The sequence below is a fragment of the Salvia splendens genome, chromosome 4, assembly GCF_004379255.2.
Source record: "Salvia splendens isolate huo1 chromosome 4, SspV2, whole genome shotgun sequence".
Lineage (NCBI taxonomy): Eukaryota > Viridiplantae > Streptophyta > Magnoliopsida > Lamiales > Lamiaceae > Salvia > Salvia splendens.
In genome coordinates this window covers 21910367-21932508 of record NC_056035.1, presented here as the reverse complement: position 1 = coordinate 21932508, position 22142 = coordinate 21910367, and the positions used below count along the sequence as shown (strand labels likewise).

General features: G+C 40.9%; 1 protein-coding gene across 1 annotated transcript; it reads left to right on the top strand.

Moving 5' to 3' along the window:
• The first annotated feature begins 7524 nt into the window (after window positions 1-7524).
• On the top strand, window positions 7525-8343 carry LOC121800830. The gene has a single exon (XM_042200329.1). The coding sequence runs from the start codon at window positions 7525-7527 to the stop codon at window positions 8341-8343; it is 819 nt and encodes a 272-aa protein (XP_042056263.1).
• Window positions 8344-22142: the final 13799 nt, after the last annotated feature.

Sequence of the window (22142 nt, the reverse complement as noted above, 5' to 3'; positions counted from 1 at the left end):
ATGAGACGCCAGAGTAATTATTATTTTCTTTGCCAGAAGAATGTTTGGATAATAATGGCAGACCACTTTGTAATCACGTAAATATACCACACCGCCATCACTTTCACTACCCCACCTCCTACCAAACAACATACTTCTCCAAAATACTTCCAACAAAAGCAGAAAAAGAAAGAGGACGTATACATCATAGTAGAAAGTTGCAGTAAAGTCTTTTCCTCACTATAAGAAAAAAAAAGAGGTATGTAACAATCTAAATATTTGTTTTTTTCCTTTTCTTTTCCACATATGAATATAGGCAAGATTTTAGCCCCGCCAAGAACTAGAAAATTTCAACTATAGCAAAGAACATAGGAATAGCAAATCCTAGCAACTAACAACCACCAAAATCGTGACTTTCACCCATTTACATGCTTCAAACACCAAGAATCTTACATATGTATGAATTAACAAAGTAAAAATCTAAAGAAAACTAGGATTTCTTTTCTTACCAACTGGAGGAGGTGGACGGCGGTTGTGGCGTTGTCGGAGAAGGGAGTCAGTGGTCGCAGAGTGTGGGGGAGGGCCTCAGCGACGGTGGCTGAGGCGGATCCGCAACGGGAGCGGATCAGCAGCGGTGGTGGCGACGGTAAGGCGACGAGGGAGAGGGGAGAGAGAGAGAGAGAGAGAGAGAGAGAGAGAGAGAGAGAGAGAGAGAGAGAGAGAGAAAAGAGAGGAGGCGGCGGCGGGTGGTGGTACTGAGGCCAACAGTGGTGAGGTTGGCGGCAGTGGCAGAAACGTGGGAGAAGGGGGGGCTGCTGTTGTCTATTTGGGAAATGAGGGAAGAAGACAATGGTAGGGTATTTTGTACGTGGGTTTCCTATTTTGGGCTCATGAATTAATTAAATGGGTGATAAAATTTATTCGAGCCCAACTACAATTAGAGCCCAACTACTTCAAATTAATTTGAGGCTTCAATGCATTTCAATGCATAGTGTATTTTGAAGCCCATTTCACAATTTAGTTATTTTTGGGCATAAGAATAACATGGTTAAGTAAATTAGTTGTGACTCAAGTTGCTATTCTTATTTTTATTTTTATTATTTTTAAGAATAATTAGTAAAGTATAGAACACCAATTTTAGTTGGAACCGAACTAGCAAACGAAGTAGTAATAAATAGTGTAAGATTTGGAAATTTCTTAATAATAATAATAATAACAATAATAATAGATTAGTTTAAATCTTGAGATTTTCTTTCTTATTTAATTAGATTAGTTTAAAACTAAATCAGCATTTTCCTATTGTGATATTATCAAAAGGGTACGTTCGCAAGTAAAGTCGGAACGAAAGATTCAAGTTAAGGAAACTAAGCGATCAAGGTGAGATTTCCTATACTAAAAATACAAATCATATGTTATGAAACACAAACACATGTTCGTGATTTTTTTTAAGATGTTGACTTGCCATAAATGTTTTTGTATGATGCCTATCTGTTGGCTAAGGCAAAGTGAATTATGAATGATGATATATAAGTCGAATTCGAGTCGCAGTGAGGGTGGTGTCCCCGCTCGGACTAGTATACACGGGATACCTCTGACCGTGAACGGCAAAGATGGTGACTGTGGAAGGTGGCCACCTTCCCGGTACAAGGATACCTCTGACATGATGGGCAGAGAAGGTGACCGTACGAGAACACCATCTCGAAGGCACAATGTGATCAGATATGGCTAAGTACAGGAAAAAGGGCCCAATATGAATATTTTTAGTAAGCTCGGTCTTTCAATTAAACCCCCGAGTGTTATTGTGATGATGGCTTGACAATATTTTTAAATGTATATTTGTATTTTTGGCAATGTGTTCACTGAGTACTTTTGTACTCAGCCCTGCATATATTTCTAAATGTGCAGGTTGAGTCGTGAAAAGGGGGGGGGGACAAGTGTTGTGGAGAGCAAGCTAGTAACTAACTATGAATAAAACTCTCGGAGGTTCATGTCTCCACACATGGACCGCGTTCTTTTGTTTCCGCTGTGCCGGTTAAGAGGCAGTGCTTATTTTACTTTTGACTCTGATAATCGGAACTTGTATGAACAGTCACTCGATTCTGCATGATCGAGTGTATTTTGTTATAAGCATTTCCCTATTTGAGTTTATTATGTGCGACTCGTCCTGCTTTGGCTTTAATTTCCCCTAAATTCTATCCCCGCTTCTTATAATCCCTCCTTAGTCACGAATTCCCCGGGTTATGCTATCCTTAGCTAACCGACGGTCGTGTCACTACGTTTCTTTTATATATCCAGAATGGTTAGTGGTAGTGGTAGTGGTGGTGGTGGTGGTGCGGGTGGTAGTCGTGGAATTTCTGATGACGTACGTTTGGCGAATTAGAGAACAGTTGTGGGCCGTTACTTCCAGAGAGATAAATCGCGCGATACAAGCGGCCTTGCAGCAACAGCAGCAGCCGGCGGTACCTCGACCCATCCATCGTCGAACTATAGTACCCTGGGACAACATCGCTGCACACCGTCGGTTGTATGAAGACTACTTCACTCCAGAGCCGCGGTTTGGGGAGAACATGTTCTGGCGACGTTTTAGGATGCATCGTCCGCTATTTATGCGTATCGTGGGCGCTTTAGAGCGTCTATATGAGTATTTCAGGATGAGGGAGGATGCGGTTGGTAAACCCGGCCACACGCCCATACAGAAGTGCACTGCCGCAATCAGGCAGCTGACATACGGATGTGCGGACGACATGTTCGATGAGTACCTCCACATCGGCGAGACGACTGCCCGCGATTGTCTGAAGTATTTTTATGAGGGCGTTAGGGAGATATTCAGAGATAGGTATCTTCAGAAGCCTACCCCCGAAGATTTCCAGGCTCTGATGGATATGCACGGGAGTCAGTACGGGTTTCCGAAAATGTTGGGCAGCATAGATTGTATGCATTGGGAGTGGAAGAACTGCCCCGCCGCCTGGAAAGGGGTGTACACTACCGGTTTCAAGGGTAAGAATCCCACGATGATCCTTAAAGCGGTAGCTGACTACCGACTGTGGATTTGGCATGCGTATTTTGGAGTAGCCGGGTCGAACAACGACATCAATGTCCTCCAGTCATCGCCCCTTTTCAACGACTAGTGTATGGGTGTTGGTTCGGCCGTCAGTTTCGTCGCCAACGACAACCAGCACAACATGAGCTATTATTTGGCGGATGAGAAATACCATATGTGACCCATCTTTGTGAAGACGATCAGATGCCCCACAGAAGAAAAGAAGGTCTATTTTGTTGGTCGTCAGGAGGCAGCGTGCAAGGATGTGGAACGGGCATTTGGTGTGCTCCAGGCTCGATGGGCGGCAGTGAAGGGTCCATCACGGCTGTGGTATATTGATAGCATTGCTGATATCATGTATGCATGTATTATCTTGCACAACATGATTGTCGAAGATGAAGGTCCAACACTGACTGATTGTGCCAATGATGATGTTGATGCTGCCGGTCCAAGCCACGGCGTGGCCACTGCCAATGTACGTATGGGGATACCCCATGAAGAGGCCGATCGAGTCTGTGCATTTGACGACATGCGCCAACGACAAGCCCATATTCGACTCCAGAATGATATAATTGAAGAGATATGAACGCGGAGGGGTCGTCGTTGATATTTAGAATGTAATTTGTTTAGACTTTTTTTTGTTGAAATGTACTTTTTTTATTTAATGAAATGTACTTTTTTTTTATTTTTTTATTTAATTCCGTAAATTGTTTAATTTGGTGAATTTGTGAATTTTTATTATTGTGGGATGTCCGTCGGGATGTTCTTGGGGATGTCTGTCATTATGCAGTGGGATGTCTGTCATTATGCAGTGGGATGTCCTTATGACGTGGCAGGAAGTGGTTTTGGGAAGTCCGTCGGGATATCCGCCGGGACATCCGTCCCACTGTGGATGCTGTTAGTCCCACTTCTCTATTATCTGGTTTTCCCGCCGAAAGTGGTCATAATGGCATTTATGTGATTTTCTCAACAACTCTCACTTTATATATTGATAGATTGTTTTCTCACATTATATAGGCAGCCAACTAATTTAAATGGCAGAAGGCAAACACTAGTATATGCACAAATTTGGAGTGTAATCTGGGCATAACTGATAAGGAGAACACGCCCTTAGTGTAAACCTAAATATAAGTATTTTTCCATAAAAACCCTATAATAGGATTGGTTTTGCAATACTGTTGGAGGTATTTTCCTACTGCATTTTAAGTTTTGCAGTATTGTTGGAGATGCTCTAAGTCGGATTAAGTCCGTACGACGTTAGAAATTCTAAATTGATTTGCCTTTACTGATATTTTTTATGTAAGTACTAGTAATTTGTTAAAGATAACTGAACTTTACTAAATTTTAATTTATTTTTAAATAGTTATTGAACTTGAATTTTTTATTATATACAGTTGAAAATTAGTTTTTTTTTAATAATTTCATCTCTATTGCTTCAGCACCAAGTGTGAATTAAATCCCAATTGCTTCGGACCTACTTAGAGCATCTCCAACAAGGAGAGGTAAATGAAAGATGTATATTATCTATTTACCTTCTCATAAAGTGGAATATACCCTTCTAAAAAATAACACACTTCAAAGGAAAAATGTATATGGGAAGGTAAATCATTTTTTAAAAATAAAATAATAGTACAAAATTCATTAAAAGACATAAAGTGCAATACCTTCTCAAATATCTTTTCCCTTGGAGAATGATTTTTCATGAAAAGAAGGCAAATATGGTAGTTATACGATTTTACCTCTCCGTTGATGGAGAGGTAAAGATACCTCTTCAAAATAGAAAAATGTATAATACCTTCTCAAATACCTCTCCCATTGGAGAATGATTTTTCATGAAAAAAAAGTAAATGTGGTAGTTATATGGCTTTACCTCTTCATTTACCTGTCCCTTTGGAGATGCTCTTATGACGTACTTGAATCAATGGGCACATTGTATTAAGTTCTAGTAACACCATACTTCGCCCGTCCTAGAAAATAAGAACATTTGGAATGAAATGAGAATTAATGCATAATTTTCAAAGTAAGAGAAATAAGGAAAAGGGTAGTTAAAGTAGTATAGTGGATAGTGCGATCTAAATTATTATTAGTGTTTTATGGTAGACCCTACTTGTATAAGTTGTAAATAAATTGATGTACCCTCTCCTCCGCCATTAGAGCATCTCCATGAAGAGAAGTTATATAGAAAAGGTATATAATGCATTTACCTTCTTAAAAAGTGAAATATACCTATCTAAAAAGTAACATATTCCAAAGGGAAAAGGTTTATAGAAAGGTAAATTATTTTTTAAAAATAAAATAATAGTACAAAATGATTAAAAAAACATAAAGTGTAATACCTTCTCAAATATCTTTCCCATTGGAGAATGTTTTTTCATGAAAAAAAGGCAAACATGGTAGTTATAAGATTTTACCTCTCCATTGATAGGGAGGTAAAGATACATCTTCAAAATGGGAAAATGTATAATACCTTCTCAAATACCTCTCCCCTTGGAGAATGACTTTTCATGAAAAAAAAGGTAAATGTGGTAGTTATATTAGTTTACCTCTCCATTTACCTCTCCCCTTTGAGATGCTCTTAGGAGTCTCATTCCTTGGTACCACGAGTTTTAAAAAATGTTAAGAAAAGTGGGTGAAAAATAATTAGTGGAATGAATATGGGTCCCACTTATATATATTAGTTTTAAATAAAATGTGAGTGAAATGAGTTAGTGGAATGTGAGACCATATTACCATTTATGGTAAAAGTGAACTGAGACTCCTATTCGCGGACGGACTAAAATGGAAAAAACATGACTCCTATTCGCGGATGGAGGGAGTATATAAGTAATGAGTTTGGGAAAACTTTCTATAAATGAAAATAAGATATTTTTCTGAGACGAACAAAAAAGGAAATTGAACTTATTTTTATGGAACATGAGGAGTATATTATTTTTGCTGATAAATTCTGTGCTCAGATAAATTCAATTGAGCATGAATTTTTTTTTTCTCGATTAATGTCCGTCTCCTTGAGCATGGATTTTTTCTAGTCTTTGTGTATATTGTCTGAAATTAATTTGTTTTCTTTTCAAGACACTTTTAAGTTATTACACTCCTTCCGTCATATCATAAAATAGAAAGGTTACTTTTAAGTTATTACACTCCTTCCGTCATATCATAAAATAGAAAGGTTACTTTTAAGTTATTACACTCCTTACGTCATATCATAAAATAGAAAGGTTAAAAATGATATGAGTCTTAATGCAAAATTAATAAAGTAGTACTCATATAAAAAAATAAAAAAAAGTAAATAGAGTATTGTTAATAAAGAATGAGATCTATCTTAAAATATATTACAGACCAGTTTTATTTTACGAATTAAAATAGAAAAAGAATAATTTTATATAAGGAAGGAAGTATTCAATAGTAGTATCACATTTTTCCACAATCAGAAATGGTCTTCTAACAATTTATTCATAATGAATTTTGGTGACTCATATTGCGAAATTGTGGGTTCTGGAAGTAATTTAGATAAGAAAATAAAACATAAAAGGAGCGTTAAATATACAAAAAAATAGTAAGACGTATTATGTGAAAACCTACTCATTGTCGGCTGAACCTCTTCCCGACTCACGGACCTAGAAATCTTTTTTGATTGAGACTGAAATTGCTAAATTTTGTTTTTAAGCATATTTTTGAGTAATTTAGATAATTTGTAGGGACTTTTACACAAAATTTAAAAATATTTAATATAACAAAAAGTTTAAAAAAGAAATCATTAAAGGCTTAAGCCCCTCTCCCGATATACTTGGGTCCGCCCATTCCCTCAATTCTGCAGTAATAGAGTCATTTTGCTATTTTGGTACGTTCCATAACTGTAAAGTCATTTTTTTTCTATCAAAAGTCAATACATTTCTTATTAGTTACTTTATTCTCTATTCATCTCTCTGTCTTTTTCATTTCCTACTTTTTTCTTCATTTACTTAACTCACTTAATACAATATTTCATAAACCACGTGCCGAAAATAAAAGCATCCACTACCACGAAATGGAAGGAGCATTTCCTGTATCCGTGATTTAAAGACACGTTTTGATTCCACATGTTCTCATTCCTATATATATATCAATTTATATTAGAATGTAATTATGATAAATTATTGTCGTATACTTAAAATGATAAAAAGATAAATGCGTCTTCAAGGCAGTGGGCATTTCAAAAGGTAAAAACATGTCAGATTTGAACATGGCGTACTGTATTGGAGGTGTGCAAAGAGAATTCCATTGGATTAATAATATAATATCCCACCTCCAATATTGTCCTAAAATTAGGGGCATCCATTTGAGCAGTGGTTGACTCTTCTCCTCCACGGATTACACGTCCAACGCCTTATTCCATTAATCCCCCAAATACCAACATACCAATCAAACCACAATCCCTACTCATTTCTACAAGGAATTCATTTCCTCATTTCCACCCACATCCCTCTCCCTGATCCCAATCACATCAAGGGGAGAGAGAACATCCCAAAATGGGAGCCTCCAAGAACAAGGATTCTCCGCCAGACCATCCCAAGAAAGACGACCCCTCACCTGCCACCAAAGGCGGCGAAACATCACAAACACCACCACAACCCCCGCCGCCGCTATATCCCCAATACCCAAATCCCTACCCATACCAACCCTACCAGCCCTACCCGCCGCCCCCGTACGGGCCCCCGTATACCCACAATGACTACTACTACCAGCAATACTGCCGCAAAGAATGCGAAAGCAGCGCCAACTTCGCCCGCGTCCTCCTCATCCTCATGCTCCTCCTCGTCTCCACCATCCTCACCATGTCCTTCATCATGTGGTTCCTCTTCGGCGCCTCCGTCCCCGAATTCCACGTCGCCTCGCTCAAGGTCTCCAACTTCTCCGCCACCGCAACCTCCTTCTCGGGCGTCTGGAGCCTCGAGATGGAGGTCGCGAACGTCAACACGGAGCTGGACGTGCGGTTCGAGCGTGGCGTCTCGACCGTGGTCTACAAGGACTCCATGCTGGGCATGGTGCCGGTGGAGGCGTTCCAGGTGCGGAAGACGCAGAGGTTCGGGGTGAACGTGACGGTACCGTCGCTGAAGGACCAGAGCTGGGTCCCGCCCACGCTGGTGGCGGACTGGAGCGGCGGGTTGGTGGTGGTGAGCGTGAGGGTGGCGGTGGACGCCAATTTCACGGGGACGGATGTGCTCTACAGGCCGCAGAGGCTGAGGGTTCTGTGCGAGGATTTGCCGGTGAGCTTCAAGTCGGCCAGCGGTGAGGGGACGATGGGGTCCACCTTCGGGAACAATTGTTTCATCCGCCTCCAAGATTAGAGTTTGTGTGATATGATTTTATTTTTTATTGTTAGATGATTTCTACATCAATCATAATCCAAAAATCGTGTGTGTTTTCTTTTCGTTCGTCTTATAGAAATAGTTCATATCAAATTATGGAAATCTTTTCTCCTTCTCTTTTACTTTATTATTTATGGGTCTCACTATCCACTTCATCATTTCAACTATTTCTTCTCATTCTATCTTACATTTCCAATTATGCATTAAAATCTGTGCTATCCCTAACCTAGTTAATATCTTTGATGACTAAATTGTTAGAGATTTAATGGGAAAGAAGGGATTGAAAATTAATATTAGAGCATCCACAATGGATGCCCGATCGCCTGAGATCGGGCTCGGGCATCGTCGGGCATCCATTGCAGACATCGGGCATCTTCGGGAGTGACCGATCGCCCAATCCATCGGGCGTGAGATCGGGCGATTTTCATTTTGTTTTTTATTTTTTTTAAAAATTCTTTAAACCCTAATTAAACCACTATAAAAATACCCAACTTTCTCTTCACTTCACACACTAATGTTCTCTACTCCTCTCACTTTCTCTTCTCTTTTCTCATTTTCACACTTTCAAGAATGGATCCGAGTCAATTCCCAAACCCCCATGGCGTCGACGACGATATGCCGATGTTTGGCGGCGGCGGCGGCAGCGGTGCCCGGTTGCCCGGCCACGAAGACTACTGGGTTGAGACTCGTGGATCTGTAGGGTTCACTTTTGTTTAAAACTCTGAGTTCGATCCGTTCTTCGACACCGACGCGTATCGGGTTGAGGACATGGAGCCTAGTTGTGGGCAACCTCCTGCCCCTGAGCCGCCGAGGAGGAAGAAGAAGATGGCGTGGAAGGAAAGTGCGCCATCTGTCCTAGTCCCACTCCCATCCAAAGAGCCCATCGAAGAGTATGCAAAAGAGCGTACTGAGTACGAGTTGGAGGAGTACATGAAGGTGGCTCAATGTTGGGTCGATATATCGGAGTCCAACAACCAGACTTCGGCCAGGATGTGGGATCGCATTGAGACCAGATACAACGAGGTGAAACCGAGTTGGGCGTACAAGCGGACCAAGGTTCAGCTTCGCAAGTGTTGGGATCGGATCAAGCTCCACGTCAACAACTTCTCCTATATCTATAACAGGAACAAGGATGCAAGGGGCAGCGGTGAGAGCATGGAGGATGTCCTCAAGAAGTCAATGTCCGAGTACCATTCGCAGTTCGACCAGTTCAAGTTGTACAACGTTTGGCTGATCTTGAAGGACAAGGCGAAGTTCAACGGAGGGATACCGGTTGGATCCTCCTCAGCTGCGAAACGAATGAAAAACACCGCCGCTGGCGGTTACACGAGCAGCGGCCCATCTCCTGCGGATCTGAACGCTGAGCCGGAAGGGAGTTTCGGCAAGCCTATATGTCTACTTTTAGACGTCCCATTGGCACCAAGGCTGCCAAAGCCCAAGCCAAAGGGAAGGCAAAGGCGGCCGCATCTGGATCGGCTCCCCCACAGGCTGCGCCTCTTCCGTTTACTCAGCTCGTGGCCTCAGCGATCGATGAGTTTGGTGGTTTTCGCTAGGTGGTTGAGTATAGATTTATACTTGACGCACAAAACAACATTCATACTGAATTCGATCCGGATGCCCGACGGAGAACTGAGAGGATGATCAAGAACTTGAGCCAGAAGTTGAACTTAGATGACTAGTTAGGTTTTTAATAATTTAGCAATGTAGATTTTTTAAAGTTTTTAAATGTTTTTTTAAGTAATTTAGTAATTTAATTTAGTAATGTTTTTTTTGCTAAATACGATGTAATTTTTTAATTAAGTAATGTAGGTGTTTTTTTCAAATTTTGTAATGTTTAATATAATATATTTTGGTATTTTACTAATTAAAAAAAATAAAAAAATTATAATATTAAAAATTAAAAGCAAATTGAGTTTAATTGATAGTGTACCCACTAGGGTCAAACCATTACAAAAAGAAGGGGGGGGCATGTTATGTAGCAACTACTAGGGCTTCCACTATGCATCCATTGTGGATGCTCTTACAAAAAAAACTTCTTAGAAGAATGACCGTTGCATTAAAGTTTGAAGATGAAGAAGATTAAATAAATAGGAGATGTTATTCTTAAGTGAATATAGTGATAATAGTAGAAAAAGTCATTCTCTACTCCCTACTTAAACAGTGACACTTTTAGCTTGAATATAATGATAATAGTAGAAAAAGTCATTCTCTACTACCTACTTAAACGGTGACACTTTTAGCTTTACAAAATTTTTAAAAGTGTCACCACATGTTAAGTAAGTTATTAACCCTCGGTGACACTTTTAGCTTTACAAAATTTTTTAAAGTGTCACCACATGTTAAAGTAAGTTATTAACCCTTTTTAAATCTATACTCCTGCAAATATATAAAGGGAGAGTTTTGGAAAAAAATTATTATGAAGATTTTGGGAAGAATTCTCAGTTTAAGTTGCAAAACTTAATTTCGACTTTTTATTATGCTAATAATGAAGATAATGGCAGCTAAACGTTATAAATTTATAACGGTGAGAGGTTAATACACAACTCATTACCTCTGCACCTTTTCCATTTGGCCTTTTCATATAGTTTCTTTCATGACCGCCCTTTAGAGTTAATAAATACGGGCGATCGTGATTAAAAGAACTTAATAAACAGACGAAGGAAACTAGGGTTTCAATAAAGAGTTTGACCAATAATTAATATTTAATAAAAAGGGCCAAGAGGTTGACATTATCCAAATAATTAGGTTCAAAGCTAAATGAATGATGAGTAAAAACAATGTCTCAGCGGAAGCGTTCAAAAGAAAGAGTGACGTCATGTATGGAGACACAACGACACTCGTAGTTTACGACTAACCAAAACATGCTTCAATTTTAAATTTGCTCAAAACCACCAATTGCTCGTCGCCGCTCAACCTGCACATAGGGAAAACACATGCAGGGCTGAGTACTTAACATACTCAGTGGCTTATGCCGAAAACATTTGATGAAAGTTATGTCATCCATACCATAGTGAACTCGAGTTTTACATTTAGAAAATAAATATCATCGAGTATCACAAAACAATTTCATAGACTGACCAGTCAAAACAATCTCCTCACTTTCTCAACAATCATTCAATCACATCCTATTTCCATAGTGCGACGAAAGTGTGGCCACACTATTCGCCCACGAGACCGGCCGACTAGCAAGGACGGCTCACGATCCCACCTGTGTACACTAGCCTGATAGGGTTTGCAGCCCTACTCAAACCCGAATTCGTTTAACATAGCCCTATAGCCCAATGGAGCGAACTCACAAACTAGGTATCAAGCAACAATCTCAACATAGCCCTATAGCCTAATGGAGCGAACTCACAAACTAGGCATCAGACGACAATCTCATCATCAAAACAAACATGGCATGACATAACAATTTAAACCACCCTTATTCCACCATAATCATACTTTTGAAAGCGTAAAAGAGTTTAGTAAAAGAAAGCCCACCTCGATTGCTTAATTCACAAGCACTTTATTCCCCTTGGTATCACGTTTCACTTGCGATGATTCACCTTTATCATTTAGATAATACATAAATCAACACACTTTTTAAATAAATAAATAAAATGCATGCATCCTATGTCTCCAATTATTTTCTCGATCAAGATTATAAACTTTCTTAATTAGAAACTTAGGTACTTCGAATAATTCCGATAGCTCACGCCCCAACAAATCGCATAAAAGGCAGGCCTAAACCAATTAAATTAAGTAGGCCAAAAGGGAGTAAGAAAAATGAACTAAAATACTCCATCGTACACGTACACATATACTCTTATCCCTTTCTACTTTAGTATAAAATACTAATTGTATTAAATGAATAAAACAATTTAGAAACACATATTCCCATTCAACACTATATGTGTACACGTATACTCTTCCACCACTATTTTAAAACCATCATCAATTATTAAAGGAATATATATATATATATATATATATATATATATATATATATATATATATATAAATTCCAATGCTTCTTCCCCTTTTTGACAAACACAAATACGGTCTCAAATTCAAACTTTGGAAAAACGTCTTCAACTAATAATAAAAAAAAATTGTTTTACGGTAATGAAATCAACACTTCCTCTTTCCAGATCCGTCGTTCTCCCTTTCTCTCTCAATCCCCCTTTTCTTCTTCCCCAAATTTAAACTCTAGCGGAAACGAATGAAACAAAGATAAAACCCCAATTGACGGACACTCTCTTCTCGCGCCATCGTCTCCACGAGCAGCCGCTCCATCATCGTTTCCAGCGCCGAGACCAGAGTTGTCCGCTGGTTTGGCAGATCCGTTCCCATTCCCGAAACAGCCCCGATTTACCCAGAAGCTAAGTTCTTACTTGATTCCGATTCGTTAAATGTTCAATCTTTTATTCGGTTTTGTTTTGATTACCAGATTATTAGATTGGTTACAGAGCTTATGAGATGCACAAAATTGAGGCTATTGTAGAGGGGAATTGATGTACCTTTGGGGAGAAGAAATTGCCTAGCAGCAAAAGAAATTTGATTCACGGCAAGTTTTGCTTTTCCTCTCAAACTGTGATGCCAAGCAATTATGTCATGAGTAAATAAATTGTGATTTTGTACTCGTCGGTTGCAAAAGCAAGAAGATTGAATGAGTTTGCAAGATTACCTTGAATAGAAGTTGAAAGAATAGGTCTTGGTTTCTTGCTGCAGGGAAGAGAGACTGATTGTGGAGTGCATAATATAGAGGGAGGAAAATCTCATCATAGAGGAGGAAAATCTCTGCAGAATCTTTAATTAAAAATTTGAATTAATGCAGCTTGGTGACCAAGTCAACAAGTCAAAATTAATTAGATTAGTTTAACTCACAGTCCTTTGTATTTTATTTAAATTGTGCAGCCCATAATTTATTTATCGCGGACTGAATTTTTATATTATTTATTCAATTTATTCGATCCAACTTACGAATTGAGTCCAATAAATATTTCTCACGGAAAGGAATTATTTAAGTTTGTATTGTGTTTTACTTCACAATTTCTAGCTCTAATAATAAATTATCAATTATTCACAAACATTTAACTTCACTCCACATCAATTAATCAAAGCAACCACGTCACATATTCAACAAAATTGACCCAGTCAAAATTTCAACTCAAAATTAGGTCACGAAAAATATCCAACAACAATTCCACTCGACAATTAATCCACGGGCTTCGCGACATTAAAAGCATTAAATGCAAGTGCTTTAGGGTTCGAAAAAATTAGGGTTCAAAAAGTGGGGCGTTACAGTTTCTGTATTAATTGAAAATAAATGTAAACACAAATGAAACATTGCCTTTATAAGTACAAGACCAAAAAAATGAATAAGAAAACCATAAACGTCAAGCTGTCATGTATAGAAAAACAAAACAAGGTTCACCTTCATCACCACCACCCGCTCAAGGGGAAGGACATGCATAAAAGAGGAAAAAACTTTTTTTTAAAAAATACAGTCTCACACATGCAGAAAAAAATGCAGTTTCGCATAAAATAAAACTATATAAAATCTCGTATCGCCCAAGAAAGGGTCATCTTTCTTGGGACGGAGGGAGTACTCCATACATGTTAACTAAGTAAATTATTTTTCAACTCCACGTTAATCAGCGACTTTAATTTTATTTATTTCCTATTTATATTATATATTGTGTTGGAAAGAAATCATAGAATTAATATGATTGATTTGTAATTGATCATGTTCCTTAAATAGAATAGGATTCCATTGTTGTATTTACTATATGTAAATCGCATCTTGTTATAAAGGCTGTAATCCTTGCAGATAATTCTCAAGCAATAATGATACAGAAATTAGATCCCCCAATTATTTCTTCTTGGCCTCGGAGCAACAAGAATTCTGGCTCAAAAATAAACCCATAGCTTTCGAGTAGAGTCGTCGATGAAAGTCATATAATATTCAGAGCCTCCTAGGGACTTCACAGGTGCTGGTCCCCATAGATCAGTGTAGACCATCTCCAACTTTTGTGTCTTCAATTTTCTGCCTCCTCTTGAGAAACTCACCATTTTCTGTTTCCCAAACACGCAATCCTCGCACAGGCCAACTTCAATAGTTTTCAGGCCAGGCAGTAAACCTCTTGAGCATATTATCTTCATCCATTTCTCGCTCATGTGGCCAAGACGACAGTGCCACAAATCTGCATTATTTGCCTGACTTGCAATATCAATGCAATCTTTGGAGTTAGTTGTGGTATACAACGTACCCTCCTTCTTACCTCGAGCTACTATCATTGCTCTCTTGGTAATCTTCCAATTGTTGCAGCCAAACGTCACAGTGTACCCTTCTGCATCAAGCTGCCCAATCGAAATCAAACTTCTCTGTAATCCAGGAATGTGTCTGACTCCATTCAGTTTTATCACGGATCCATTGGACGTCACTACCTTCACGTTTCCCTTTCCCACGATATCTAAGGGCTCGTCATCAGCCAGATGTACCTTCCCAAAATCGCCAGAAATGTAGTCTTCCATTATCTCCACATTGCTGCAGGAGTGGAACGACGCTCCAGAATCCAATACCCACGATTCCATCGGACTACTGACACTCAAGACCAACGCCTCGCCATCGTCATTAGACTTGACAGCGTTTGTTGTCTTCTTGTTCTTCTGATCCTTATTCTTATACTTCTTCGGTGCCTCACACTGATTTCTAAAATGCCCAAACTCATCACAATTCCAGCATTTAACTTTATCCAAATCCTTCTTGGATTGGCTCCTTCCTCTGGAATATGATCTTCCACGATTTTGCTTTCCCTTCGATCTGCCTCTCTGTTCTGTATTCAATGCTGATCCCGAAGTAGAAGATCATGATTCTCTCTAGCGAACTTCCTCACCAATCATCAGATCTCTTACTCTGTCAACTGTTAGGTTTGTCTCTACAGCAGTAACTGCTGTCACTGTACCAGCCCAACTCTCAGGCAGAGACGATTGCAAAATCAGGGCACGAATTTCATCATCGAATTTTATATCAACCGAGTTCAGTTGCGAAGTAATCATGTTGAACTCGTTGAGATGTTGTTGCACCAGCTTTCCCTCTTGCATTCTAAAATTAAACAATCGTCTATTCAGATGTACCTTATTTTTCGTTGATGGTTTCTGATACATGTCCTCCAAGATCTTCATCATCTCCTTTGTCCACTTTGCTGCAGTCGTGTGATAAGCCACATCCTTGGACAACGATAGCCTAATCGCGCTCATCGCTTTTCTGTCCAGCAGCTCCCACTACTCCTGTTCCATCTTTTCGGGTTTGGTTTTTAAAGGTTTCTAGTGATCTTTACCGTACAGGTAATCCTCAATCTGTATCTTCCAAAATCCGAAATCAGATCCGTCGAACTTCTCTACAACAATTTTCTCGCCGATCCCCATCGTGATTTCTGCCTCTTAAAACCTAAGCTCTGATACCACTTGTTAGGATCGTCGACTGCAACATTAGTTTGATATTGTCCGCTTTGGGTCAAGCCCGCACGGATTTGTTTTTGGGTCACTCCCGAAAGGCCTCAAACTAATTGGGGTTGGACAGGATTATATACACCTTCCAACTTCCCCCACTTATCCGATGTGGGATAGGTTTGTAACCCAACAGATTAAAGTTTTGAGTTTGTATTAGATATGTGGCTTTCATTATATCACTACCCTATATATATATACTATGAAAAATTTTAGTGCAGACCTGCCAAAATTTATTTTTGCGTCCGTCACTAGTTAAAATCACAACTCAATTAGCCTGCACTCAATCAATTAATCTGTAGCTCGAGTAAAGTTGGCCCGAAACCCTCAATAATGACCTTATTGACCCCCAAAGAATACGCAGTGCCATATTTTCTGTCTTCGCACAAACTACGTTCATACAATAAGAAAATTAATTTTCCAAAATGACATTCTCGAATGTAATTACAGAACGTTGTAAATTATGAACCCGAAATTTCATATTCGGCCCATTTTAGTACGTTTGGACTAGAGATTTTGAGTCATTATCAGTTAGTGAGCCGTAATTGATTGGAACACAAAGGGCTAGCACGATTTAAATTAAAAACTCGTTCTCAACACCGACTGTTATCATTTATTAAGAGGATCTAACTAAAATAATACTCTCTATGTTTCTGAAAAATACAAACTTTTTGCTTTTTAGTCCGTCCCTAAAAAGTATAAATTTTTTAGTGTTATTAAATCATTTATTTCTAATAAGGTGGGACTTATTCTCCGCTAACAATACTTCTTAAACTTTTTGTTTCTATCTCTCTCTTAATTACTTTTCCAATTATGCATTAAATCACGTGTCAATTCAAATGTTCATGCTTTTTAATGACCGGAAAAGTAATAATTATTACTCCCCATGTTTTATAGTAGTAGAGTCATTTTGTCATTTTAGTACATTCTATAGTAGTAGAGTCATATTTCTCTTTTTAGTAAAAGTCAACACGTTTCTTTTCACGTACTTTATTCCCTCCTCATCTCTCTACTTTTTCTATTTCCTACTTAATTCTTCATTTACTTAACCAACTTAACACAATTTTTCTTATAATCTTCGTGCCGAAAAGAAATGTCTCCACTACTATGCAACAGATGGAGTAATATTTTAATAATAATAATAATGATAAAATAATATTCTCTCCGTTCCACAATAAGAGTCACACTTTACAATTTTGGTTTGTCCCTAATAAGAGACACACTTCATTTTTACCATTTAACAATAAATGGTAAATAGGTCTCACATTTCACTAGTTCACTTCACTCACATTTTTATTATAAAATTAATACAAAAAAAATGGATCTTATATTCCACCAACTTTTTCAACTAACTAATTGTTACATTTCTTAAAATGCGTGTCCACAATAAGAGTTACTCTTATTGTGGTTGTGGGATGGAAGGAGTAAAAGTAGCAGTAGTAAGGGCATCTGCAACGCGTTTCGCCCCCATCTCGGTCTCGTCTCGGAGAGACAACACGGCAGCGAGACGGCGATGTAGACATCCATCTCGGTCTCGTCTCGGGGGGCGTCTCGGCCCGGAGGGTGGGTTGGCCCGCGAGTGGATGTCGTCATGCTGACGCAATAAATATTTTTTTTAAATTCGATTTTCATAAAAATAAATAAATAAATAAATAAAAATTAAAAAACGGTAATATTACCGTTCAACGGTAATATTTTAATCTTTTATTTTTTTCCTTTATTATTCTATAAATATTCCTCTTTCATTCTCATTATACACACAAACACACATCTATTCTTCTCAATTCATCTCTCTTTTCTCTCCAATTTTCATCTCACCTCTCCAATTTTCATCTCAAAATGTCCGGCGATGAAAACTCTGGCGGCTTCGGCGGCTATGACTTGAACACATTTGGCGACTGAGGGAATGTACAATGTCTTGGGTGCTTCCGGTTCCGGTTCGTCGACGCCGGGCACCCAAGGCTCGTCGACGCCGACGGCGTACCAACCACCCTATTTTGATGTGGATGCATACTCTCATCACTCCGCCCCGAGGTATAGGCAATCGCAGGAATTATCCCAAATTAGGGAGGATTTTCCGGATGAACCCAATCCGGAAGGAGGACGAGGCGGTGGAAGCTCCGGGGGTCGCGGAGGAAGAGGCGGCCGAGGAGGAGGAAGATGTAGGCCGTCATCCATATAGTCGCAAGGACACGATGACTCTGTTCAACACTTGGGTCATCCATACAGTCGCAAGGACACGATGACAATGTTCAACGCTTGGGTCAGCGTCTCGTACGATCCCATCGTCGGGAATCAACAAACCCGCAAGTGTTTTTGGGAAAAGGTCACCAACGCTTACAACGAGAACAAGCCAAAGGGGTCCCGCTGCCGCACCATGAAGATGCTCCGCAGTCATTTTGACCGAGTCGACAGAGATGTCAAAATTTTTTGCGGGATCTACAAGAATGAAGCGGCGAATAACCATAGCGGAGCCAGTGGAGCTGACATTCTGAGAGCGGCTATGCGAGTCTTTTTTGACGACAACAACAAAGAATTCAAACATGTCGATGGTTGGAAGGCGGTCAAAGACATTGAAAGGTGGGCTGACGGTGTCCAGTCCAGCACGTGCTCGAGCTCGAAACGCACGAAGCATACGACGGATAGCCAATACTCGTCTAGTGAGGGCGGGTCAGGCAACACCTCACAAGAGGTTGAGGGCACGGCCACCAATGCAGGGGGCTCCTCCAGTGGGCACCGTCGGCTGCAAGGGACCAAGGCGGCGAAGTCGGTTAGAGGGAGGAGGGGTCGAGGCGAATCAAGCCAGGCGGGCTCGAACACCCTATTGTCCATGTACTTGACCGCCACGATGGCTGACACTTCCTGCATGACGTCTCCCCAATATCAAGCCCATCTTGCCGGAATTGAGTATATGACAAGACAAATTGGTATTCCGCCTACAGGTGGCTTGAGTGCACCGCCACCGCCTTCGGGGGATGATTTGCCGGCGGAGTAGTTTTTAAGTGTGTAATTTTTAATTTCTAGTATTTTAAATTATGTCTTTTTATTTATTTTTTTAGATTTTAATTATGTAATTTTTTTAATTAAGTGTGTTTTTTTATTTTTTTAGGATTTTAAATTGTAATTTTATTTTATTTAATGAAGTGTGTTTTTATTAATTAAATTTTTTGGAAATAAAAAAAATGAAATTGAACGAATAGTTAAGAGATGAGATGGTTAAGAGATGGAGGGATGCAAGTGCTGTCTCTTGGTTAAGAGATGGAATGAAAAGTACAGTGGGACTCATGAATAGTTAAAAGATGAGACGACTAATAGACGGATAACAGACAGCGTTGTGGGTGGCTAATAGCATCTCCAGTGGGCGGACATCCCACTCGGACATCCACTAGGACATCCCAAAAACACCTCCTGCCACGTCACTAGGACATCCCACCCCACTGCCACATCACTAGGACATCCCCTGCATATCCGCCCTTCCCATCGCCCTTCCCACTAGGACATCCCGCAATTAAAAAAATCACAATAATTTAATTTTAACATAAACAAAAAGTACGGGAAAGCAAAATACGGAAAAATTACGGGAAATACTTGAAAAGGGCAAACATACAAAGTCATAAAACATAAAAAAAAAAAACAAATTTAGGAAAAAAAGAAAAAATACTTAATCATGAAAAAAAAATACATAGTCCAACATCCCCGGCTCACTCCGCACTGTCCTCGTCGCCCGTGCCGTCGCCGCTACCAGTGCCGCCCCCCGTCGCCCGTGCCTGGCCCGTCGTCCCCTCCGCTTATCTCGGCGCCATCATCTCCAATGGGTGGCATCCCCAAATCGCGCCGACATCCATCGATGATTTCCTTCAGCATCCTCTTGTACGTCGCATCGGTCGCGCCATGCCACCTATGCATGGTCCGGATATAATTTTGGGTTATTTGTGCGCGGGCGAGGCGGTTGAAATCTTCCGATTCAGCAGGGGCCCCCGATTCGACCTCGAACGACCCGCTTCCACTGCTGCTTCCCCGACCCCTCCGCTGCGCTGCTTTTTGCCCAACCGGGCGACGACGACGGCGAGCGTCTGATTGAGGTAGCGGGGAAACCTCATCGGCTTCTGGGAGCTCGTGCGAACCAGCACTGCTGCTGTATTCACCGGAAGCGTTGATCTTCGTCCGCTTCCAGCCCGATTCGACACCCCCACAGAACTTTGGGGAATCCTTCACCACGAGAAAGGCCTCCCACTGGTCGAATTGTTTGAACTTCAAGGCTCTGTCGGGGTACTGAGAAAAGGAACGGCTCCGGACATCCTCCTCGGACATACCGCTGCTTGCCTGGCGGAGGTTGTTTTGGTAGATACCAGCGAATCGACTAAGCTTAGGCCTCAACCGCTCCCACTGTTTCCGGCACTGTTCCGGAACGCGACGCTTCGCCCCAGCCGGTTTGTGTGTGTGGTAGGCTTCAGCGATACGATGCCACAGTCTGTCAATATGCTGGTTGGCACCGACATAAGGATCCTCGACTATTGCCACCCAAGCCTTTGCAAGCGCAACGTTTTCCCACGGGCTCCAGACCGTCCTCTTTCCCATCTCTTCCTCATCCTCCTCCTCTGCCACCGTTCGAGAGGAAGAGTCCGGGGCTTTCCCCTTGTCCTTGCCACGTCCCATCCCCCTACCCCTGCCCCTGCCCCTGCCCCTTGCTGCTGCCCCCACATCATCGGGAGTCTCCCTGATTGGAGATAGCCCCAACTCCTCAAAAGAGAAAGTTTCCAAGCCGGTGAACTGAGTCTCCGGAACATAAGTGGAGGGGGTATCCGTAGACAGCGTAGCCATCACCGGGCGATACACATCGTCCGCTACTGGTTCATGACCCCTGCCACCCCCTCCCCCAGGCATCATCCCGGGCATCATCCCCGGCATCATCCCCTGCATCATCCCGGGCATCATCCCCGGCATCATCCCCGGCATCATCCCACCCATACCCATCATATTTGGGGTCAAGCCCCCCATCCTCATACCCGGCATCATCATATTTGGGGTCATACCCCCCATACCACCCATCCAATTGTACATATAAGGGGACATCATCCCACCCATTCCACCCATTCCACCCATTCCACCCATCCCACCCATCCCCGACATTCCCGGAACCGTTGACGCACTTCCGCTAACGTTTCCCTCCAGATCTATGGGAAACGCCGGAGTCTGCGACTCGCTCGTGGCCGGGGAGTTCCTATCGTTCTCCATTAAGTAGAAATGAAATTTGTAGTAAAAGAAGAGAGAAACTTGTTAACACAAGTGGTGCAAATGAAAAGAAGTTCAACGAGCCGTATATATAGAATTAAAAAAAAAAAAAAAAAAAAAATCAAATATCGGACGTCCGACCGGGACGTCCGACCTTCGCCACAGTGGCGCCCGTCCACCCGCCCTTCCCGGGGACGTCCGAGGACACCCGACGTCCTCACGGGACGTCCGTATCCGACCTCCGACCTCCCAACGGCGGACGTCCCGTCGCCCTTCCCGGTGTCCGACCGGACGTCCTACCGGAGGGGCGCCATAGGAGATGCTCTAAGAAGTGTTGGAATTCTCTTTCGGTTTGATGTATAGTGAAAGAAACAAGTAAATTACTGCAGTCCACTCATTTAATATCTGGTCCTCGTTGATTTTGTATTTTTATGTCATTCATTCATCACTTTCTGGTGTATAAATCCCATCATACACATCACCACTATGTTTCTAACTCCTTTTCATCTCTAAATTTATTTCATCTCTTTCTTTAAAATGCTACGTTTTTTTATTCGTAAGTAGGCAGTAAATGGAACTACAATGGAATTTATATATGACGATTGAATATATAGGGAACTATGAATTGAAAATAGAGAGACAGTCGAAGACTAAATTATTCCCATAAAAATCTTTATCCAAGATAATTCAACAAACGATCGTAAGCATTATGATACGGTCCCAAACCAGCCGGCTCCCGGGATAACCAAGGACGCGTCGCCGGTAACAGAGGAAGATCGTGAGGAACAGCAGCTTCAACAGCCATCCATCGCGAAGTCGAAGCCCAAGAGGAACGTGTGTCCGCCCGAGAAGTTGGGCTACTTTGTTCCCAAGTAATTCATTAGTTAGATAGTTATTTTTATGTTTATTATTTTTGGGATATTAGTACTTTTTTTATTATTTAATTTCCGTAAGAGTCGAGCGTAATTATAAGCTCCGTTTCGGGTTTTCTTTGTTGATTCTTTCCCGAGATGACTAGGTGGTCGAATCAACCCTAGGGTCCTTAGTCTATA